The 19,972-nt window shown below is 35.6% G+C and overlaps 1 protein-coding gene across 2 annotated transcripts in view; it reads left to right on the forward strand.

The window, feature by feature from the left end:
* The window catches only part of YTHDC2 (YTH N6-methyladenosine RNA binding protein C2), a 73,677-nt gene that overhangs the window by 29,369 nt on the left and 24,336 nt on the right, over positions 1-19,972 (forward strand). For both annotated transcript variants that reach the window (XM_005902709.3, XM_070377190.1), the window contains 10 exons: positions 1,430-1,556; positions 1,940-2,005; positions 6,944-7,122; positions 7,362-7,458; positions 7,537-7,624; positions 7,711-7,791; positions 9,654-9,736; positions 12,344-12,449; positions 14,125-14,244; positions 14,564-14,836. In XM_005902709.3, coding sequence (XP_005902771.1) covers positions 1,430-1,556; positions 1,940-2,005; positions 6,944-7,122; positions 7,362-7,458; positions 7,537-7,624; positions 7,711-7,791; positions 9,654-9,736; positions 12,344-12,449; positions 14,125-14,244; positions 14,564-14,836 — 1,220 coding nt within the window. The remainder of the gene's footprint in view (positions 1-1,429; positions 1,557-1,939; positions 2,006-6,943; positions 7,123-7,361; positions 7,459-7,536; positions 7,625-7,710; positions 7,792-9,653; positions 9,737-12,343; positions 12,450-14,124; positions 14,245-14,563; positions 14,837-19,972) is intronic.

Genomic DNA, 19,972 nt, shown 5'->3' on the forward strand with positions numbered 1-19,972 from the left:
CAGAATGTGACAGCTGGCTTCTCCCAGAGTGTGTGATTCAAAAGGGAAAAAGGAAAAGCAAGCAAGAAACTGTAGGTACCTTTCATGTCCTAGTCTCCAAAGTTGCACAGCATTTTTTCCACTTTATTCTATTTGCTAGAATGAGTCACTTAGTCCAGCTCACACTCAAGGAGAGGGGAATTAGGCTCCACCCCTTGAAGGAAAGAGTATTAGTGAATTTTTGGTCATTTTCTAACTCCCATGCTTATCTGTACCCCTAATTGAATATTCCATTGAAGTAGTAATTCTCATATCAGATCAGATCAGATCAGTCGCTCAGTCGTGTCTGACTCTTTGCGACCCCATGAATCGCAGCACGCCAGGCCTCCCTGTCCATCACCATCTCCCAGAGTTCCCTGAGACTCATGTCCATTGAGTCAGTGATGCCATCCAGCCATCTCATCCTCTGTCGTCCCCTTCTCCTCCTGCCCCCAATCCCTCCCAGCATCAGAGTCTTTTCCAATGAGTCAACTCTTCGCATGAGGTGGCCAATTCTCATATAGTGAACACAAATCATAATCTTTGCAGATCTTTTTAATAATGCATGTGCTTTCTCACCCAAGACTACTGAATCTGAATCTAGAAGTAAGGCATAGCTATCTGTGCTTTCAGAGATAAAAAGCCTGAGGTCCCCCTGAGGTCTTATAAGTCCCCCTGTCTACCTTAAGAACCATTGGTTTATATTAATATTTGATACCATGTTTTAGAGGGTTGTTAACCTGTTTTACTAATAGAGGGTTTTTCTCAGTAGTGATTTCTTTCTGAAATTACCAATTTTGTACTTTATGAACATCAGTTCTAAGTAATTATAATACTTTGCATTGCTTGAAATATATTTTAAGATGGAATTTAAATTCAATAAAAGTTTATTTTTTTTTCTCATGGAGGGGTTTTATGGGAAGTAAACTTTCTGTCAGTGTTACTCTCTTTAAGCATCTTATAAGACGACCCTGGATTGATGGAGGAATAAATGCAAAATAAAAGGATGTCAAAAAATCATTTAAAATTTTTCATTTGCCCTTTTAACTTTCACTACTAGATTCTGATGACAATTAACTTTTTAATTATATCTTGCCATTTGATTAAGGCAGAATCTAGATTTAAGAAGGTTACTTAAGAGTTCAACAAAGTTGGTAGCTTTCCTTTCTGCTTTGATTAACACTATCTTTCCTTCTCCTGCCTTCCAACTTGTGGTACCCATTTTATCCTGCTTATACTAATGACACATCAGTATCAGATCTTAGATGATCTGAGTTAAGGGTTATACAGTGCTGTTATGTATTTAGGTAAATGACCATGTCCTAGGTTAATTCCCCTAACAGTCAAAGAAATTAAAATGTATTTAAATAATTTGAAAATTTAACATTTACATATCTTTTCTTTCTTTTAGTTGATTATAGACATAGTGAAACCAGTGCAACAGCTCTGATGGTTGCTGCAGGACGAGGCTTCTCAAGTCAAGTAGAACAGTTAATTAGTATGGGAGCCAATGTTCATAGTAAAGCATCAAATGGCTGGTAATTTTTAATTGCATCTGTTCTTTGTATGCCTTCGTATAGCTACATATATCTTTTTTGAATTTTTATATTTGCCTTTATATTAAAAGGTATTGTGAGGGGACTTCCCTGCTGGTCTAGTGGTTAAGACTCTGAGCTTCCACTGCAGGGGACATGGGTTTAATACCTGATTGGCAACTAAGATCCCACAGACCATGCAACACAGCCAGTAAATAAATAAATTTGCTAAAAAAAAAAACAAACTTAAAAAAAAAAGAAAGCTGTTGTGTAAAATTGCTCATACATCTCTACTTTAATTAATGAATGAATAACTTTGAGTAATTAGTTTCCTAATTTTGAGAACATTATTTCTTTTTTAATTTGATACCTTTGAATTTTGCCAGGATGGCTTTAGATTGGGCTAAACACTTTGGCCAGACTGAAATTGTGGATCTTCTAGAATCTTACAGGTAAAACTTTTTGCTATTTTTAATTCTAACTCCTTTTGAAAAAGGTTAGCCATATAAATCGTAGAATGTGACCTATAAAAGCTATTTATAGTCTCTTATCCAGCTATATATATTTTTTTGTACTTCTAAGAACTTTTTCTAATAGTTTTCAGTTACTTTATAGGTTGCTAATAAGATTTCCAAGGCAAGCCATTCAATATCAGTGTAATCCAAGTTTATGCCCCAACCAGTAATGCTGAAGAAACTGAAGTTGAATGGTTCTACGAAGACCTATAAGACCTTCTAGAACTAACACCCAAAAAAGATGTCCTTTTCATTATAGGGGACTGGAATGCAAAAGTAGGAAGTCAAGAGATACCTAGAGTAATAGCCATATTTGGCCTTGGAGTACAAAATGAAGCAAGGCAAGAGCTAACAGAATTTTGCCAAGAGAATGCATTGGTAATAGCAAATACACTTGTCCAACAAAACAAGAGACACTTCTACACAAGGACATCACCAGATGGTCAATACCAAAATCAGATTGATTATATTCTTTGCAGCGAAAGATGGAGAATCTCTATACAGTCAGCAAAAACAAGACTGGGAGCTTTCAGTGGCTCAGATCACTTATTCCTTAGCACCAAATTCAGACTTAAATTGAAGAAAGTAGGGAAAACCACTAGACCATTCAGGTATGACCTAAATCAAATACCTTATGATTATACAGTGGAAGTGGCAAATAGATTCAGGGGATTAGATGATAGAGTACCTGAAGAACTATAGACAGAGATTTGTGACATTGTACAGGAGGCAGTAATCAAGACCATCCCCAAGGAAAAGAAATGCAAAAAGGCAAAATGGTTGTCTGAGGAGGCCTTCCAAATAGCTGAGAAAAGAAGAGAAGCTAAAGCAAAGGAGAAAGGGAAAGATATGAGCATCTGAATGCAGAGTTCCAAACAATAGCAAGGACAGATAAGAAAGCCTTCCTCTGTGATCAATGCAAACAAATAGAGGAAAACAATAGAATGGGAAAGACTGGAAATCTCTTAAAAATAATAGAGATACCAAGAGAACATTTCATGCAAAGATGGGCTTGAAAAAGACAGAAATGGTATGGACCTAACAGAAGCAGAAGATACTAAGAAGAGGTGGCAAGAATACACAGAAGAACTGTACAAAAAAGATTTTCATGACCCAGATAACCACGATGGTGTGATCACTCACCTAGAGCCAGATATCCTGGAATGTGAAGTCAAGTGGGCCTTAGGAAACATCCCTATGAACAAAGCTAGGGGAGGTGATGGAATTCCAGTTGAGCTATTCCAAATCCTGAAAGATGATGCTGTGAAAGTGCTGCACTCAGTATGCCAGCACATTTGGAAAACTCAGCAGTGGCCACAGGACTGGAAAAGGTCCGTTTTCATTCCAATCCCAAAGAAAGGCAATGCCAAAGAATGCTCAAACTACCGCACAATTGCACTCATCTCACACGCTAGTAAAGTAATGCTCAAAATTCTCCAAGCCAGGCTTCAACAGTATGTGAACCATGAACTTTCAAATGTTCAAGCTCGTTTTAGAAGAGGCAGAGGAACCAGAGATCAAATTGCCAGCATCTGTTGGATCATCAGAAAAGCAAGAGAGTTCCAGAAAAACATCTATTTCTGCTTTATTGACTATGCCAAAGCCTTTAACTGTGTGGATCACCACAACCTGTGGAAAATTCTTAAAGAGATGAGAATGCCAGATCATGAAGTTAAAATATATTAAAATGTCTATTATTCAGGAATACAAAATATTTATTTGACTTGGGTTTTTGTATTATATTACATCTATAGATTTAGTCTTGAATATTTGTTGGGAATACCAGACAACCTGACCTGCCTCTTGAGAAACCTGTATGCAGGTCAGGAAGCAATAGTTAGAACTGGACATGGAACAACAGACTGGTTCCAAATAGGAAAAGGAGTACGTCAAGGCTGTATATTGTCAACCTGTTTATTTAACTTATATGCAGAGTACATCATGAGAAACGCTGGGCTGGAGGAAGCACAAGCTGGAATCAGGATTGCCGGGAGAAATATCAATAACCTCAGATATGCAGATGACACCACGCTTATGGCAGAAAGTGAAGAAGAACTAAAGAGCTTCTTGATGAAAGTGAAAGAGAAGAGTGAAAAAGAAAAGTTGGCTTACAGCTCAACATTCAGAAAACTAAGATCATGGCATCCCATCCCATCACTTCATGGGAAATAGATGGGGAAACAGTGAAAACAGTGGCTAACTTTATTTTTCTGGGCACCAAAATCACTGTGAATGGTGATTGCAGCCATGAAATTAAAAGACGCTTAGTCCTTGGAAGAAAAGTTATGACCAACCTAGACAGCATATTAAAAAGCAGAGACATTACTTTTCCAACAAAGGTCCGTCTAGTCAAGGCTATGGTTTTTCCAGTAGTCGTGTATGGATATGAAAGTTGAACTATAAAGAAAGCTGAGTGCCGAAGAATTGATGCTTTTGAAGTGTGGTGTTGGAGGAGACTCTTGAGAGCCCCTTGGACTGCAAGGAGACCCAACCAGTCCATCCTAAAGGAGATCAGTCCTGAGTGTTCATTGGAAGGACTGATGATGAAGCTGAAACTCTAATACTTTGGCCACCTGATGCGAAGAGCTGACTCATTGGAAAAGACCCTGATGCTGGGAGTAATTGAGGGCAGGTGGAGAAGGGGACGACAGAGGATGAGATGGTTGGATGGCATCACCGACTCAATGGACATAGGTTTGGGTGAACTCCAAGAGTTGGTTATGGACAGGGAGGCCTGGTGTACTGTGATTCATGGGGTCGCAAAAAGTTGGACATGACTGAGCGACTGAAGTGAACATCTATAGATTTAGTCTTGAATATTTATTAGATGAAGTAAACATTTGACGTATGAAATTAGTTTTATCATTTTAATTTCATTAAATGATAAAGTAGTGTCTCAAAATTCTTGGCAGATCCAAATGCTAATTCTGGGGTGGTGGGTTTTGTTGTCATTTCATTAATTGCACCCAGAACTTGCAGTCCTTTTAGTGCTAATACTTCGAAAGTTCCATTCTTATGGTGTTAGGTCTAGCTTACTGGATACTACAGATTACCACATAAAGCAGTTATCTGGATAATATTTTATTTATCCTGGCTAAGTCAGCTTTCTTTTTGTTCCATAGATCATGATATTATCAATTATAAATTTAAAATATTTAAATTAAATTCATTACGTTTCCTGGATTGATAAAGTTTATAGCTTTAAACAACACAAAAGTAAAACAATAAACTTGAAATGGTGTAAGTTGGACTTAAAAATTTTAAATACTACAGTTATAAAGTTGAAAAAGGTTCATATTTTTCCTACTGAATGTAGTCTTATTTTTCTCCTAAACTCTTTAAGAGACATTGAGCTGAACTGAACTTTCTAGAAATCATATTGATAATTTCTAGTGATGGCAATAGTCTATATTTTTACATACAGCATGAAGAAACAAGTGGATTATTCCAGTAATTTCTGCTGATGCTGGCTTTTGGGAAATAGCACAATCAACCTACTTTTAGTTTGAGGTGAAGTGAAAGTCGATCAGTCGTGTACAACTCTTTGCAACCCCATGGCCTTTACAGTCCATGGAATTCTCAAGGCCAGAATGCTGATGTGGGTAGCCTATCCCTTATCTAGCAGATCTTCCCGACCCAGTAATCGAACCAGGGTCTCCTGCAGTGCAGGCAGATTCTTTACCAACTGAGCTATTAGGGAAGCCTACTTTTAGTATAGGAGAACCAAATTAACAGTCATGTTAACTTGGTACCTGTACAGTTCTTTTATTTTTAATGAGAACTATTTTTCAGAATATTGTTTATAATAATGAGTAGTTAGAAACAACCTATTAAAATATAAGTGATCACCAAAAGTTTGTTTTTTAAGTTTTATTTATATTCAATTCACATATCATATAATTCACCTACTTTAGTGTATATTCCAGTGGTTTTTAGTATGTTCAAAGAGTTATGCAATCATTACCACAGTCAGTTTTGATAACATTTGCATCACCCCAAAAAGAAACCTATGCTCATTAGAAGTCTCTTCTTATTTTCTCAACTTTCCCAGCCCTAGGCAACCACTAATCTACTTCCATTTTCTATAGATTAATATTCTGGACAGTTCATATAAATGGAATCATATAATCTGTGGTCTTCTATAATTGGCTTCTTTCACTTAGCATAATGTTTTCAAAGGTCATCCATGTTGTAACATCCTTTTAATGACTGAGTAATATTCTATTTTCTGGGCAGACTAGTTTGTTTATTCATTCATTAAATGATGAACAGTTCAGTTGTTTCCACTTTTGGGATGTTATGAATAATTACTGGTATAAATATTTATGTACAGATTTTTATGTGGACAGATATTTTAATTTCTTCTTATCTATATTCTTAGGAGTCTAACTGCTGGGGCACATGGTAACACTGTGTTTAACATTTTGAGAAACGGCCACATTGTTGTCCAGAGTGGTTACATCATTTTACATTTCCACTCCGGTTCCAGTTTCTTCACATCCTCTCTCACACTTATTATTATTTGTTGTTTGATAATAGTAATTCTAGTGGGTATGAAGTGGTATCTCATTGTGGTTTTGAATTTCATTTTTCTGATGACTAATGATGTCATGTGCTAGTTGGCTGTTGGTATATTTGCTTTGAAGAAATGTCTTCAAGTTGAGCTTTTTAAAAAGCACCTGTTGCCAAGTTTTACTTTGAATAATATACTTGAAACCAAAATATGAATTACATTATAGCTAGAGAATTAATTGTCACTTGACCTTTTAGAGTATATTGAAAATGTGAAGGTGGACATAATGGGAATAATTGGCAAGGGTTACTCTCTTTAATGGAATTCGACTTGATCTATTTTTTTTTTTTTTTTTCTTCTAGTGCTTCTTTGGAATTTGGAAATCTGGATGAAAGCTCTTTGGTTCAAACAAGTGGAAGTGATCTCAGTGCAGAAGACAGAGAGCTTCTGAAAGCTTATCACCATAGTTTTGATGATGAAAAAGTAGACTTGGATTTGATTATGCATCTTCTATACAATATCTGCCATAGTTGTGAAGCTGGTAAATGAGTATTGTCTAAAAGAACTGGAACAAAAATATATTCTTTGATTTAGAAATTAATATTTTGTGTATATAAATTTTTATATAATTCCATTGATAATAATGCACAGTCTCTTTAAATGTCATAAGTATTAGAGCTTATCAGTACTTGAAAACACATATATAGTTCATTATGTTTAGTTTTGATTGATTCTTGTTTTAAAAGAGATTAAATGTTAAAAAAATCATTCTTCTTCAAGGTGCAATATTGATTTTTCTACCTGGATATGATGAAATTGTTGGTCTGAGGGATCGCATCCTGTTTGATGACAAGCGGTTTGCTGAAAATGCACATAGGTAAACGCTAACACTTTGCATTTATTACTTTTAATAACAGTTAGGTACCATAGTATATTTTCTCTTAATTGTCAACAGATACCAAGTCTTTATGCTTCATTCAAACATGCAAACATCTGATCAAAAGAAGGTATTAAAAAACCCACCTGCAGGTGTTCGAAAAATAGTAAGCTTCATAAAATCTTCATTTTTCCATTTTTTTAGTCATTGGTTTTGCATTCATATTAACTATGATATAATATTCTATTGCAGATCCTTTCTACCAATATTGCCGAAACCAGCATCACAGTCAATGATGTTGTCTTTGTTATTGATTCTGGTAAGGTGAAAGAGGTATGTATGAAAAAATTGCATTTTTGCTTAAATGAAGAAGGTTAAGTTCCATAACAATAAATATTTTTATGAGCAGAATTCATCTTAATGAGGAAACTTCTGGTTCTATGATGAATTTGACATAGTAAATGTTGGTTTCACTGAAGTGAATATTCTACCTTAATTCAGTTTGTAGGGTTTGTCTTGTTATTCTAACAGTTTAGCTTCTGCAGCTTCCCTGTGGCTCAGATGGTAAAGAATCCTCCTGCAATGCAGGAGAACCAGGTTTGATCCCTGGGTTGGGAAAATCCCCTGGAGAAGGAAATGACAACCCACTCCTGTATTCTTGCCTTGAGAATCCTATGGACAGAGGAGTCCACGGGGTTGCAAAGAGTTGGACACGACTGAGTGATTAACACACACACACACTAAATATTAGGAAGAAAATGAATCATTTGGCTAGTAACTGAAAGTTTTGTCAATGTGGAAATTTGATTACGTACTTTGTATGTTTTCTTTCTACTTATGGGCATGGACTGTGTCCTTCTTGTTCATTGTTACATTTCCAGTGCTCTGCATGTAGTATTAATGGGTATTCAAAAAATGTTTAGTTCAAAAAAGCCTTCTTTAGGTCAAGAAAACAAATATAAAACCAGGCTTCAGCAAATGATGGCTACCATAAGAATTGGGCCCGTCAACTGCTTTTGTAAAAATAAATTTTATTGGAATAATGCCTTGTTCTTGTCCACTTTTACCCATTGTCTGACTGCTTTCACACTGCGATGGCAGATTTGAGTAGTTGCAACAGAGTCCCTCTGCAAAGGCTAAAGAATTTCTGCCAACACCTGATATAAATAAAAGTCAGTGTTTATTTCCTTGTAGTATTGCAGTGCCCACCAATTCTCAGTATTCCTAATTTTGGTCAGTCCTTTCATGAAAGAATTGAAAATTTTTGGTTTTTTAAGGAAATAAATGCTATCCATGTTGGGAAAATACATCATGTCTGCTCTAGTGGGTATAAATTATCATTTTTAATGTGAAAACAAGTTACCTTTGTGTGTTATTAAGAAAACTGATGGTAGTGTCAAAAGTTATTTTATACACAAAATTGGCAAATGTAATATTTTATTAAAAACAAAATAAGCAGCATCTTTTCTAAAAATGTCATAATAAACTATTAAGAGAACCCATTTATATTTATCTATGTAGTTATTTTATGAAAAGGAAGGTATAAAGTCACTAGAGTATATATATTCTAGTTAACAATGTATTATTTAAAAATATTTCTCTATAGTAAATTTTCACTTTAGTAGTGAAAATATGGGGTTAGTAGTGGTTCTTTTTTACTTTCTCTTTTGTAACATTCTGGATAGGCTAATACATTAGTAGTTCAGCAGGAGATAAAATGGATGGGGTTGAAAATTCTTCATTTGGAAATAGGATTACTTTAGTGATTATTACTGTTCTCGCCGATCAGCTTCCTGAAAATTATGTCAGAAAATGTCTTTCCCTGATGACTCCTATTCCCCACAGTGATGTAAATCTGATAGAAAATGACCTTAAGAGAATAGATCAGTTCTCTACAATCTTGATGCTTTATGAGAACTGACTGCCATTATCCAAGTGTAGTAGAGTAAAACAGATAGCGTAGCAAGGCACAGCATGAGGAAGTTTTACAGTTCTTCAGAGTTTAGTTTTCCTTTTTTTCCCTTAGAATGATTATAACCAGAAATCGGGATTTTTAAAAAAAATCAGTACTCTGTGCTAATTAGTCAAAAAGAACTCTGAATTAAACTGGGCATGTTAAAATATATTCATAATGTTTCCTATTTCTTCTTAAATACCTTTTATGTATTAACATGAAGGTGATTTAAATATTACAGAAATCCTTTGATGCACTGAATTTTGTTACAATGTTAAAAATGGTATGGATTTCCAAAGCTAGCGCCATACAACGAAAAGGCAGGTAATGTATATTTAATGAACATTCATTCAATTCCCATTAAAATGGGAACATATTTAATGTATATTCTACTTTCTATAAAATGTTGAAATCTTCATGTTTGTCTTAATTTTTATATTATTTTTTCAAAGCAGACAATTTTAATACTTATTTTAAAGTCAAATTTAGGTTATGTTAAAAGTAAAAATTTTTGCCTTGTATAACCTACACTCAGAACATGTAAAAAATTTAAAAAATGAAAATAAAAGCAATGTAAGATAAGACTAATTTCTATACTGTACAAAAAAACTCGGAATAAATCAGTTAAATTAAGATCACTACATTAACCTCATGTATGCCACATGTATCTTGCATATATGTGAAGAAAGGCAAATTAATGAGGTACTAGTTTTTGCTTATCAGATTGGTATCAATGAAAATTTTTAAGTTGGAAAAAGCATAGATCATAGGCTTTCATAGTTTGTTATTGGAAGTGTAAATTGGTGTGACTTCTTCACAGGATGATTTGAAATTGTTTATCCAGATCTCCCTTTTTGCAGTGGATTCCACTTCCCATAATTTATCCCGAGTATACTTGCACATGTGTGCAAAGATATATGTTTAAGAATGCTTTTAGTAGTATATTATTAGTAGTGAAAAATCTGGGAACACTGTAATGTCCATAAATAGTGAAGTGGTTAAGCAAATTATATTATTGCCACATAATGTCTTACTTAGTAACTGTTAAAAGGAAATATGTAGATATATGTGTCTTATGTGGATAAGTTTTCAGAAACTTGTATTAATTGAAAAAGTAAGGTATAAAGCATATATCTAGTATTTTCTTGTGCTAAAAAGTATCTGTATATGTTTATATATGTATTTAGACATACATTGTCAAGGCAGAGAACATTAAAAAACAGCGGTTGTTGATTGAGAAGGAGGACAAAACAAAAGATTATATTATCTAAACTTAGTTGATAAAGCAGCAACAGAGTTTGAGAAAATTGACTCCAATTTTGAAAGAAGTTTTGTGGGTAAAATGCTATCAAATAGCATGGCATGCTTCAGAGAAATCATTTATGAAAGGAAGAATCCATAAATGTGGCAAACTTCATTGTTGTCTTATTTTAACAAATTGCCATAACTTCCAGCCTTCAGCTGATCAGCAGCCATCAACATTGAGGCATGACCCTCCACCAGCAAATAGATTATGACTTTGAAGGCCCAAATGATGGCTAGCATCTTTTTAGTGATAAAGTATTTTTAAAATTAAGATTATACACATTGTTGATTTAGATGTAATGGTATTGCATGCTTAGTGTACTAGAGTATAGTGTAAAACAACTCTTCTGTGTACTTGGAAACCAAAACATTCTTGTGACTTGCTTTATTGTGTGTGCTATATTGTTTATTGTTGTTTGTTATTATGTTTATTATGTGTGCTTTATTGCCATAGTCTGGAACTGAACCTGAAATACCTCTGAGGTATGCCTGTAAATAATTCAAGAGGTACTCAGGAGAGTAATACTGGTGATTGTATGTTCAGGGGTAGGGAATAAAGTGGAATGAAGGATGTCTTACAGGTTTCTAAGAAAATTTTGTGGATGGTGGTGCTATTGTTAGGTGAAATGTGAAAACTGGTGATATGAGGACAGTTAATTTTTGATTGTGTTGAGTTTGAATTGACTGTGGAAAATCCAGGGGGAGCTAAGAGACTTCTGAAATACAGGTCCAGATTAGGATAATGAGACCTATATGGATGAAGTTTGAAGTTACGAGGATTATTAATATCACTTGGGAGAGAGAGTAGAGTAAGGAGAGCAGAGATCTGAGGTCTGACCTCAGAGGAACGTCAGCATTTAAGGACTGTGGAAGGATAGGAATTTCTTAGAGGAGGCTAGATCGGGTGGGAAAACTAATGTGTATGTAGTCAGGGAAATGGTGAAGGAAGGAATGGTCCAACAATGTCAGATTTTCTAACTTGTATCACACTGTGTTATAGTTATGTTTGTCTCTGTGGATTGTGAACTTTGTGGGAATAGGGATATTTCTGTATCTCTGTCACTTGGTATTAGCCTTGCTATTAGCTGATACAAGGACATTAAATGAAATTAAAAGTCACTGCTTTTCTTCAAGGTATATTTCTGGTACTTTCCAGAAAATTATGCAAGTCTCTGATGATGGGGTAAATGACACTCCTTTAGAGTTGTATAAATGCATAACTTCCACAACTCTAATCAGTGGACCTAAACACAGTGCTTGGTATCAGCTTCATAAAACTGATTAAATTGCTATATATTTATTCATACTTTATTTTTTATTTACTTTTATTTGTGTGTGTATATATATATATGTATGTATATGCATTAAATTTTTTACCATTTTCTAGAAGTGTTACTTGTCAGGTAGATGTCATTCATAAATCTCATTTGTAAATGAAATAATTGAATTTCACACCTATGAAGTATCTTTTCAAAGGTTAGGGGATCAGTATCAGAGTACAGATTCAAACTGAGATGACCTGATACTGGTTTATTGTTCTGTCTCCTAAATCACATTGCTTTTACAGTTTCCCTGTTATGGTTTTTATTCCTTGTTTGAGCCTTAATTTTGTGTTTTAATTTTAAGGGCAGGGCGATGCAGACCTGGAATTTGTTTCCGACTGTTCAGTAGACTTCGATTCCAGAATATGTTGGAATTTCAGACTCCAGAACTTTTGAGAATGCCATTACAGGTGGAAATTTACTACGTTCTAAAATGCTATTTTTGTGGGTGAGGGAGGAAAGGGGTCATTTCAAATTAGACAGATTGGACTTAAAAATAAATCAATTTATAAAATAAAATTCTAAAATATATATTATGGAGGGTGATTATATAAAACTAATATTTTTTCCTATAAGAAAATTTAATTCAGAAACCTCCAAAATTTTAAAGAGCTGCCTGAGTGCATTTCAGTTATGGTATAGTTTGTAAATATACTATTTTTTACTGTAACATTTTAGGATTCTGTCAACCACATCCATATTTCACCTTTTAAATTCTCAATGAGAAGTAGAAAACAAATCATTCAAGGTCCAAACGATAATATCAAAATCTCAGTTCAAGTTGCTGAGCTTACCTTGTTAGTTTTGGAACTGAGTTCACTGAGATTTACTAGTCTATATTAATTATTTTCCTTTAAGTTTTCTGACTTAATGGAACAATCAAACACTATGTAGTTTGTTGGGAAAACTATCAGAAGTTCATTAATTTGATTCTTTGGTGTGCCAAGCTACATGCTAGCTTCCAAATCTTAAAGAGACAGTGGATCATATTATTGGCATCCATATACCTGGATTACTTCCCACTTCTCCATGCCTATGTGTCATTTTCTGTTCTTCTTACGATAAGATGCAGAATTCTTAACAAGAGCCTAAATCATCTCTCCTGCTTGTGTCTCTGGTTTTAATTTTTAATGCATACCTTTCCTCTTCTCTCTACTCATACTAGTAGCTTCAATTTTTCAGGCACATTTTGTTTCTTTGTATCTCAGGGCCTTCACATGTGCCATCCCCTCTCCATAGAATCTACCCCTTTATTCCTTTTCTGATTAACTAATCTTTACATGGGAATTAATGCAGGGGACTTAAGAGATGCAGGTTTGATCCCTAGATCAGGAAGATCCTGTGGAGGAGGGCATGGAAACCCACTCCAGTATCTTTGCCTGGAGAATCCCTTGGACAGAGGAGCCTGGAGGGCTAGAGTACATAGGGTCGCAGAGTCAGGCACGACTGAAGCTACTTAGCACGCACAATCTTTACATCTTAATTTGTGTCATTTCTTTAGAGAATTGTCTTTGACTTCCCATGGCCACCTCCTCTTGCCGTTTCTTGAACCTCATGTTTACGTCTTTAGTTCCTTTTATCCTTCATTATCACAACTGTAATTAAGTAGTTAATTATATAATTATTCTGTTTTTCACACACAATGAAAATCCATGAGGGCAGTGTCTGCCTATGCTCTTCTTTTTCTCCAACTTGATGTGTAGTGCCTAGCATCTATCAAGCACTTAAACATTTGTTGAATGGATAAAAGGTTGTAGAATGCAGTATAAAGGGGGAAAAAAGATTTTTGGACAGTGACTATTATTGTTATATATAAGGACTATGTGAGAAGACATTGCCAGCAGGGACAGTGGTAATCTTGATAGATGTTGATGGAAGATGATTATTAAGATTCTCACACTAAAGTATGAGCCCATATTTCATAGAAAGATCTTTCATGGAATGAGATTATTTCCTTTGCTGTTCATTTTAATCAGGGGCTCTACTAGTCTCTGTTGGGGATCTATAATTTATATGATTTTTTTAAAAATGAAAATCAGCTATAAATGTCAACATTTCAAAATTATTTGCTCTTTTTATTTACAGGAACTGTGTTTACATACCAAGCTGTTAGCCCCAGTTAATTGTGCTATTGCTGATTTCCTTATGAAAGCTCCTGAACCTCCACCAGCTTTAATTGTAAGAAATGCTGTACAAATGCTTAAGGTTGGTATCTTTATAGACTTATTTTACCTGGCTATTTTACTTGAAATTTAAACCAACTGATAATATGTCTTAACTACTTTTGTACCTTAAAAAATTATCTTAATAATCATGTATTTTGAATAATTCTTTTGTGGTAATTATAGTAAAACAGTGGGTATAGTTCATTTTTACATGATATATTTGAAGCAGAAACTTTTTTATGAGATGTAATAGCAAAAGAAAATTTACGTTCTTATATCTTGCTTATGGATTTTTAAGTATAGGGTTTGATTAAACAGTTTTGATCATGTCAAGTTCTATTTTATATCATTTTATTTAGACAATAGATGCAATGGATGCATGGGAAGATCTCACTGAACTTGGATATCATTTGGCTGACTTGCCAGTAGAGCCACATCTTGGTAAAATGGTCCTGTGTGCTGTTGTTTTGAAGTGTCTGGATCCCATCCTTACAATTGCCTGCACGTTAGCTTATCGAGATCCTTTCGTCCTGCCAACTCAGGCCTCTCAGAAACGTGCAGCTATGCTTTGTAGGAAACGTTTCACCGCAGGAACTTTCAGTGACCACATGGCACTTCTCAGAGCATTCCAGGTAATATTGTTGTCATTTTAGTTTTGAAATGTTGCTAAACACATTTCTAGAGTAAGGGTAACAAATTTAAAAAAATAGATACGATTCCATTAATTTTATTTCATTATAAAGTCACATTTTATTAATAGCGCAGAAGAATATCTTCCTACTACTAATATGTTAAAATTATCATATTTTTCTCTAGTTTCTTTCATTTTTTCAACTGTCTCCTTGTGGAAATATGTGTATATATATTTTTTTACTTTTATGTATATTTATTTCTTAATAAGCTCAAATTCTTTATCTTTAATCATATCTTATTCAGAAATGCTGTAAAATTTTAGTTAAGAAACAACTGTATGTTATTCAAAGTGTATAGAACAAAACTCAGAAGAAAATTATTTTGAATTTATTATCTATTTATTGATTTTTTTTAGAGTATATCTCTTTCTTGTGTACTCAGGAAAGTATATTAAGAATTTAATTTTATAAAGCAAAATCCAAAAATCACTTAAAAATTTTAAGATAATGTGAGAAATTGAGGAAAGTGATAAATAGGAAAGAAAGGATAAGAATAGTGAGCCTGAGTAAAGGAAATGATACTGCAATTAAAAAATAATAATTGTAAGCTCTTTTGTGGGCATTATTGAACAGAGGTTGATGCATTGTTATTAATTGCGTATATTAGATACTGTATATTATAATATTAAGTGACAATATTGTAATCAGAGGAAGATTTGGAGTAGAATTCCTATCTAGTCTGTTTTTTTACCCAGCTTTTCAGTTATATTCTGAAGCAAGAGAACTCATTTTCAAAGAGAAGCTTTACTATACTACATATAGGTAATTTCTAGGAATCTCACTTTCCATGCTCACACAGAGTAGGAAGTTGATATAAAGGTTATTTTTAGAGGCCTGGAGTGACAGGATTCTTAGATAATAATGGTATTATGATGGCTTAGTTGGAAATCTCTCATACTTTAGTGGAGGAAAATTAGCAGGCACATCTATAAAAAGGTGAATATTTTTACATAGCTGGGTATTTAGGTTACCTGATACTTCATTCTCCTTGGGAGTTTATAAACTCAGTGGCTTTCATAGCATCATAGCATTTGAGTATAAATTATCTAATAATTCTATTTGATTATAAAGTCTTAGATTTTATTTTAAAATTATTTATTCTTAAAAAATTAGATATAGTTGAGATATAACATTATATTAGTTTTAGGCGTAGAGCCTAATGACAGAATTTGTATATATTGTGAAATGATCACTACAGTAAGTCTAGTTAACATCCGTCACTATGTTGTTGTTCAGTTGCTAAGTCGTGTCTGACTCTTTGTGATCCCATGGACTGCAGCATGCCAGGCCTCTCTGTCCTTCACTGTCTCCTGGAGTTTGCTCAAACTCATGTCGATTGAGTGGGGTGATGCCATCCAACCATCTCATCCGCTGTTACCCCTTCTCCTCTTGCCCTCAATCTTTCCCAGCATCAGGGTCTTTTCTAGAGTCAGCTCTTCGCATGAGGTGGCCAAAGTACTGGCGCTTCAGCTTCAACATCAGACCTTCCAATGAACACCCAGGACTGATCTCCTTTAGGACTGACTGGTTAGATCTCCTTGCAGGCCAAGGGACTCTCAGGAGTCTTCTCCAACACCACAGTTCAAAAGCATCAATTCTTCAGCGCCCAGCCTTCTTTATAGTCCAAATCTCACATCCATACATGACTACTGGAAAAACCATAGCTTTGACTAGGTGGACCTTCATTGGTAAAGTTATGTCTCTTCTTTTTAATACATTGTTTAGGTTTGTCATAGCTATTCTTCCAAGGAGCAAGCATCTTTTAATTTCGTGGCTGCAGTCACCATCCACAGTGATTTTGGAGCCCAAGAAAATGAAATCTGACACTCTTTCCCCATCTATTCACCATGAAGTGATAGGACTGGATGCCATTATCTTTGTTTTTTGAATATTGAGTTTTAAGCCAGCTTTTTCCTTTTACCTTCATCAAGAGGCTTTTTAGTTCCTCTTCACTTTCTGCCATTAAAGTAGTATCATCTGCATATCTGAGGTTGTTGGTATTTCTCCCAGCAATCTTGATTCCAGCTTGTGCTTCATCCAGCCCAGTATTTCAAACGATGTACTCTGCATATAAGTTAAATAAGCGGGGTAACAGTATACAATCTTCTGCCCAGTCTTGAACCAGTCAGTTGTTCCTTGTCCAGTTCTAACTGTTGCTTCTTGATCTGCATACAGGTTTCTCAGGAGGCAGGTAATGGTGTCTTGTATTTCCGTCTCAGTAAGAATATTACACAGTTTGTTGTGATCCATACAAAGGTTTTACCATAGTCAATGAAGCAGAAGTAGATGTTTTATGGGAATTCACTTGCTTTTTCTATGATCCAGTATATGTTGGCAATTTGATCTCTGGTTCCTCTGCCTTTTCTAAATCCAGTTTGTACCTCTGGAAGTTCTTATTTCACATACTGCTGAAGCCTAGCTTGAAGGATTTTGAGTATTACCTTGCTGGCATGTGAAATGAGTGCAGTTGTACAGTAATTTAAACATTCTTTGGCATTGCCTTTCTTTGGGATTGGAATGAAAACTGATCTTTTCCAGTCCTGTGGCCACTGCTGAGTTATCCAAATTTGCTGACGTAGTGAGTGCAGCACTTTCACAGCATCATCTTTGAGGATTTTAAATAGCTCACCTGGAATTCCATCACCTCCCCTAGCTTTGTTCATAGTAATGCTTCCTATGGCCCACTTGACTTCACACTCTAGGATGTCTGGCTCTAGGTAAGTGGCCACACCATTGTGGTTATTGGGTCATTAAGAGCTTTATTGTACAGTTCTTCTGTGTATTCTTGTCACCTTTTCTTAATCTCTTCTGCTTCTGTTAGGTCCTTTCCGTTTTTGTCCTCTATTGTGCCTATCTTTGCATAAAATGTTCCCTTGGTATCTCCAGTTTTCTTAAAGAGATCTCTGCTGCTGCTGCTGCTAAGTTGCTTCAGTCATGTCCGACTGTATGTGACCCCGTAGATGGAAGCCCACCAGGCTCCCCGTCCCTGGGATTCTCCAGGCAAGAACACTGGAGTGGGTTGCCATGTCCTTCTCCAATGCATGAAAGTGAAAAGTGAAAGGGAAGTCACTCAGTCGAGTCTGACTCTTAGGGACCCCATGGACTACAGCCTATCAGGCTCCTCCATCTCTAGTCTTCCCCATTCTGTTGTCTTCCTTTATTTCTTTGCGTTGTTCCCTTAAGAAGGCTTTCTTACCTTTCCTTGTTAAAATTTTTTTTCTTGTGATAAGAACTTTTAAGATCTACCCTCTAGTCTGTTAACTAAAATTGTTATCATTTCACAATATATACATGTATTGAATCATTATATTATGCACCTAAAGCTAATGTTGTAAGTCAATTATGTCTCAATAGAAAGTCACTCTTGGGGACTTCCTGGTGGTCCAGTGGTTAAGACTCTGTGCTTCTAGCGCAGGGGGTGCAAGTTTGACCCCTCATCAGGGAACTGAGATCCTACATGCTGTGTGGTGCAGCCAAAAAACAAAAATTACTCTCAGATGAACTTATTTACAAAACAGAAATAGAGTCACAGATGTTGAAAACAAGCTTGTGGTTACCGAAGGGAAAAGGAGGAGGGAGGGATAAATTGAGAGATTGAGATTGACATGTGTACACTACTATAAATAAAATAGATAGCTATTGAGAGCTTACTGTACAGCACGGCGAACTCTACTCAGTACTCTGTAATGACCTGTAGGGGAAGAGTCTAAAGAAGAGTGGATATTTGTGTACATAACTGGTTCACTTTGCTGTGCAGAGAAACTAACACAAATTGTAAATCAACTATATTCCAATAAAAATTACTTAAAAAATAAATGTTCATGTCAAAAATGAAAAAAATTACTCTCTTAGAAACTTTACAATATACCATACAGTGTTATTAACTATAGACCATGCTGTACATTGCATCCCCAGGACTTATTTATTGCCGGGGTCCAGCCCCGGTGGATCCAGGGAATTCAAAGCGGGGACGGCGTCGGTGAGGATCAGGAAACAATTGCTTAATTAAACTTTAATTAAGGATATAAAGAGTGGTTAAATAAGGATAGCCCAGTGAGAAAATTTAGTGGAGAAAAGAGGCTGAAATAAGGATAGCTCAGTGAGGAAATTCAGTGGAGAAAAGAGGCTGAATAATTCAGCCAGAAGGTGAGAGAAAGAGTAACATGGGGAGACCAAGTTTCGGTGAACAAGGCCTGCACTTTATTTTCCAAAGTAGTTTTTATACCTTAAGTTATGCATAGAGGATAATGGGGGAAGGGCTAGAGTCATGCAGTAAGCCAGGCTTTCTTCCTGCAAACTTATCATATGCAAAAGTTTAGGTGATTTGCATCATCTTCTGGCCTGGAGGCCTGTTAACATTTTAAGACCCTTTCTTCAGAAAACTTATTTTTCTCTAAAGGTGATTGGTCAAGCGCCACCCTCCAAAAGCATTAGATAAGGTTGCATTCCTACAGAGCAAAGGTGTGGTGGGCTATAACAAGAAAAAGAATTAACTCAAGGGTCCCAGGTTACAAACATTAAAGCTACTACTTACACCAATTATATTAATCAATACACTGCCAGGGACACAGCAGGTAAGGGTTATGGAGACTTAGCAGCATTGGCTCAACAAGTGAAAAACCCTTCACCAATACAATTTCTAATCAATCTTTTAACTGCTCTAAGGAATCTGTATTTAGACAGTTTAGAACATCTCATGCCTCTCACATTTGGGAGGCTCTGAGCAATCACATGTGGCCGGAAAAACCTATTCAGGCAGGCTAGAGGACTTCCAAAGGAGTTTGTAGGTTGAAACACTATCACACCCAGAAACTGTATTGACTGGAGCTGTAAGTTAACTCTTTTTTTCAGAGAGAGGTAGTGGGGGACAGCCCCCTGTAAAGTCAGAGGTGTAGGTGAGAGCACAAAGCAGTAAAGTAGGCAGACTCTGGTTTTGGGGGTAGATGCTCTAGAATTTGCAGGGGGACTCCTGAGGCTCGATCCCGCCTTTGTGTATGCCAAGCTTCCTTCCTCATGACCTTTGCCACGGGCGGAGTTCCTCACGATGGCTCCCGGCAGTGATAGAATTCCAGTTGA

Source organism: Bos mutus, chromosome 10 (genome assembly GCF_027580195.1).
Source record: "Bos mutus isolate GX-2022 chromosome 10, NWIPB_WYAK_1.1, whole genome shotgun sequence".
NCBI lineage: Eukaryota > Metazoa > Chordata > Mammalia > Artiodactyla > Bovidae > Bos > Bos mutus.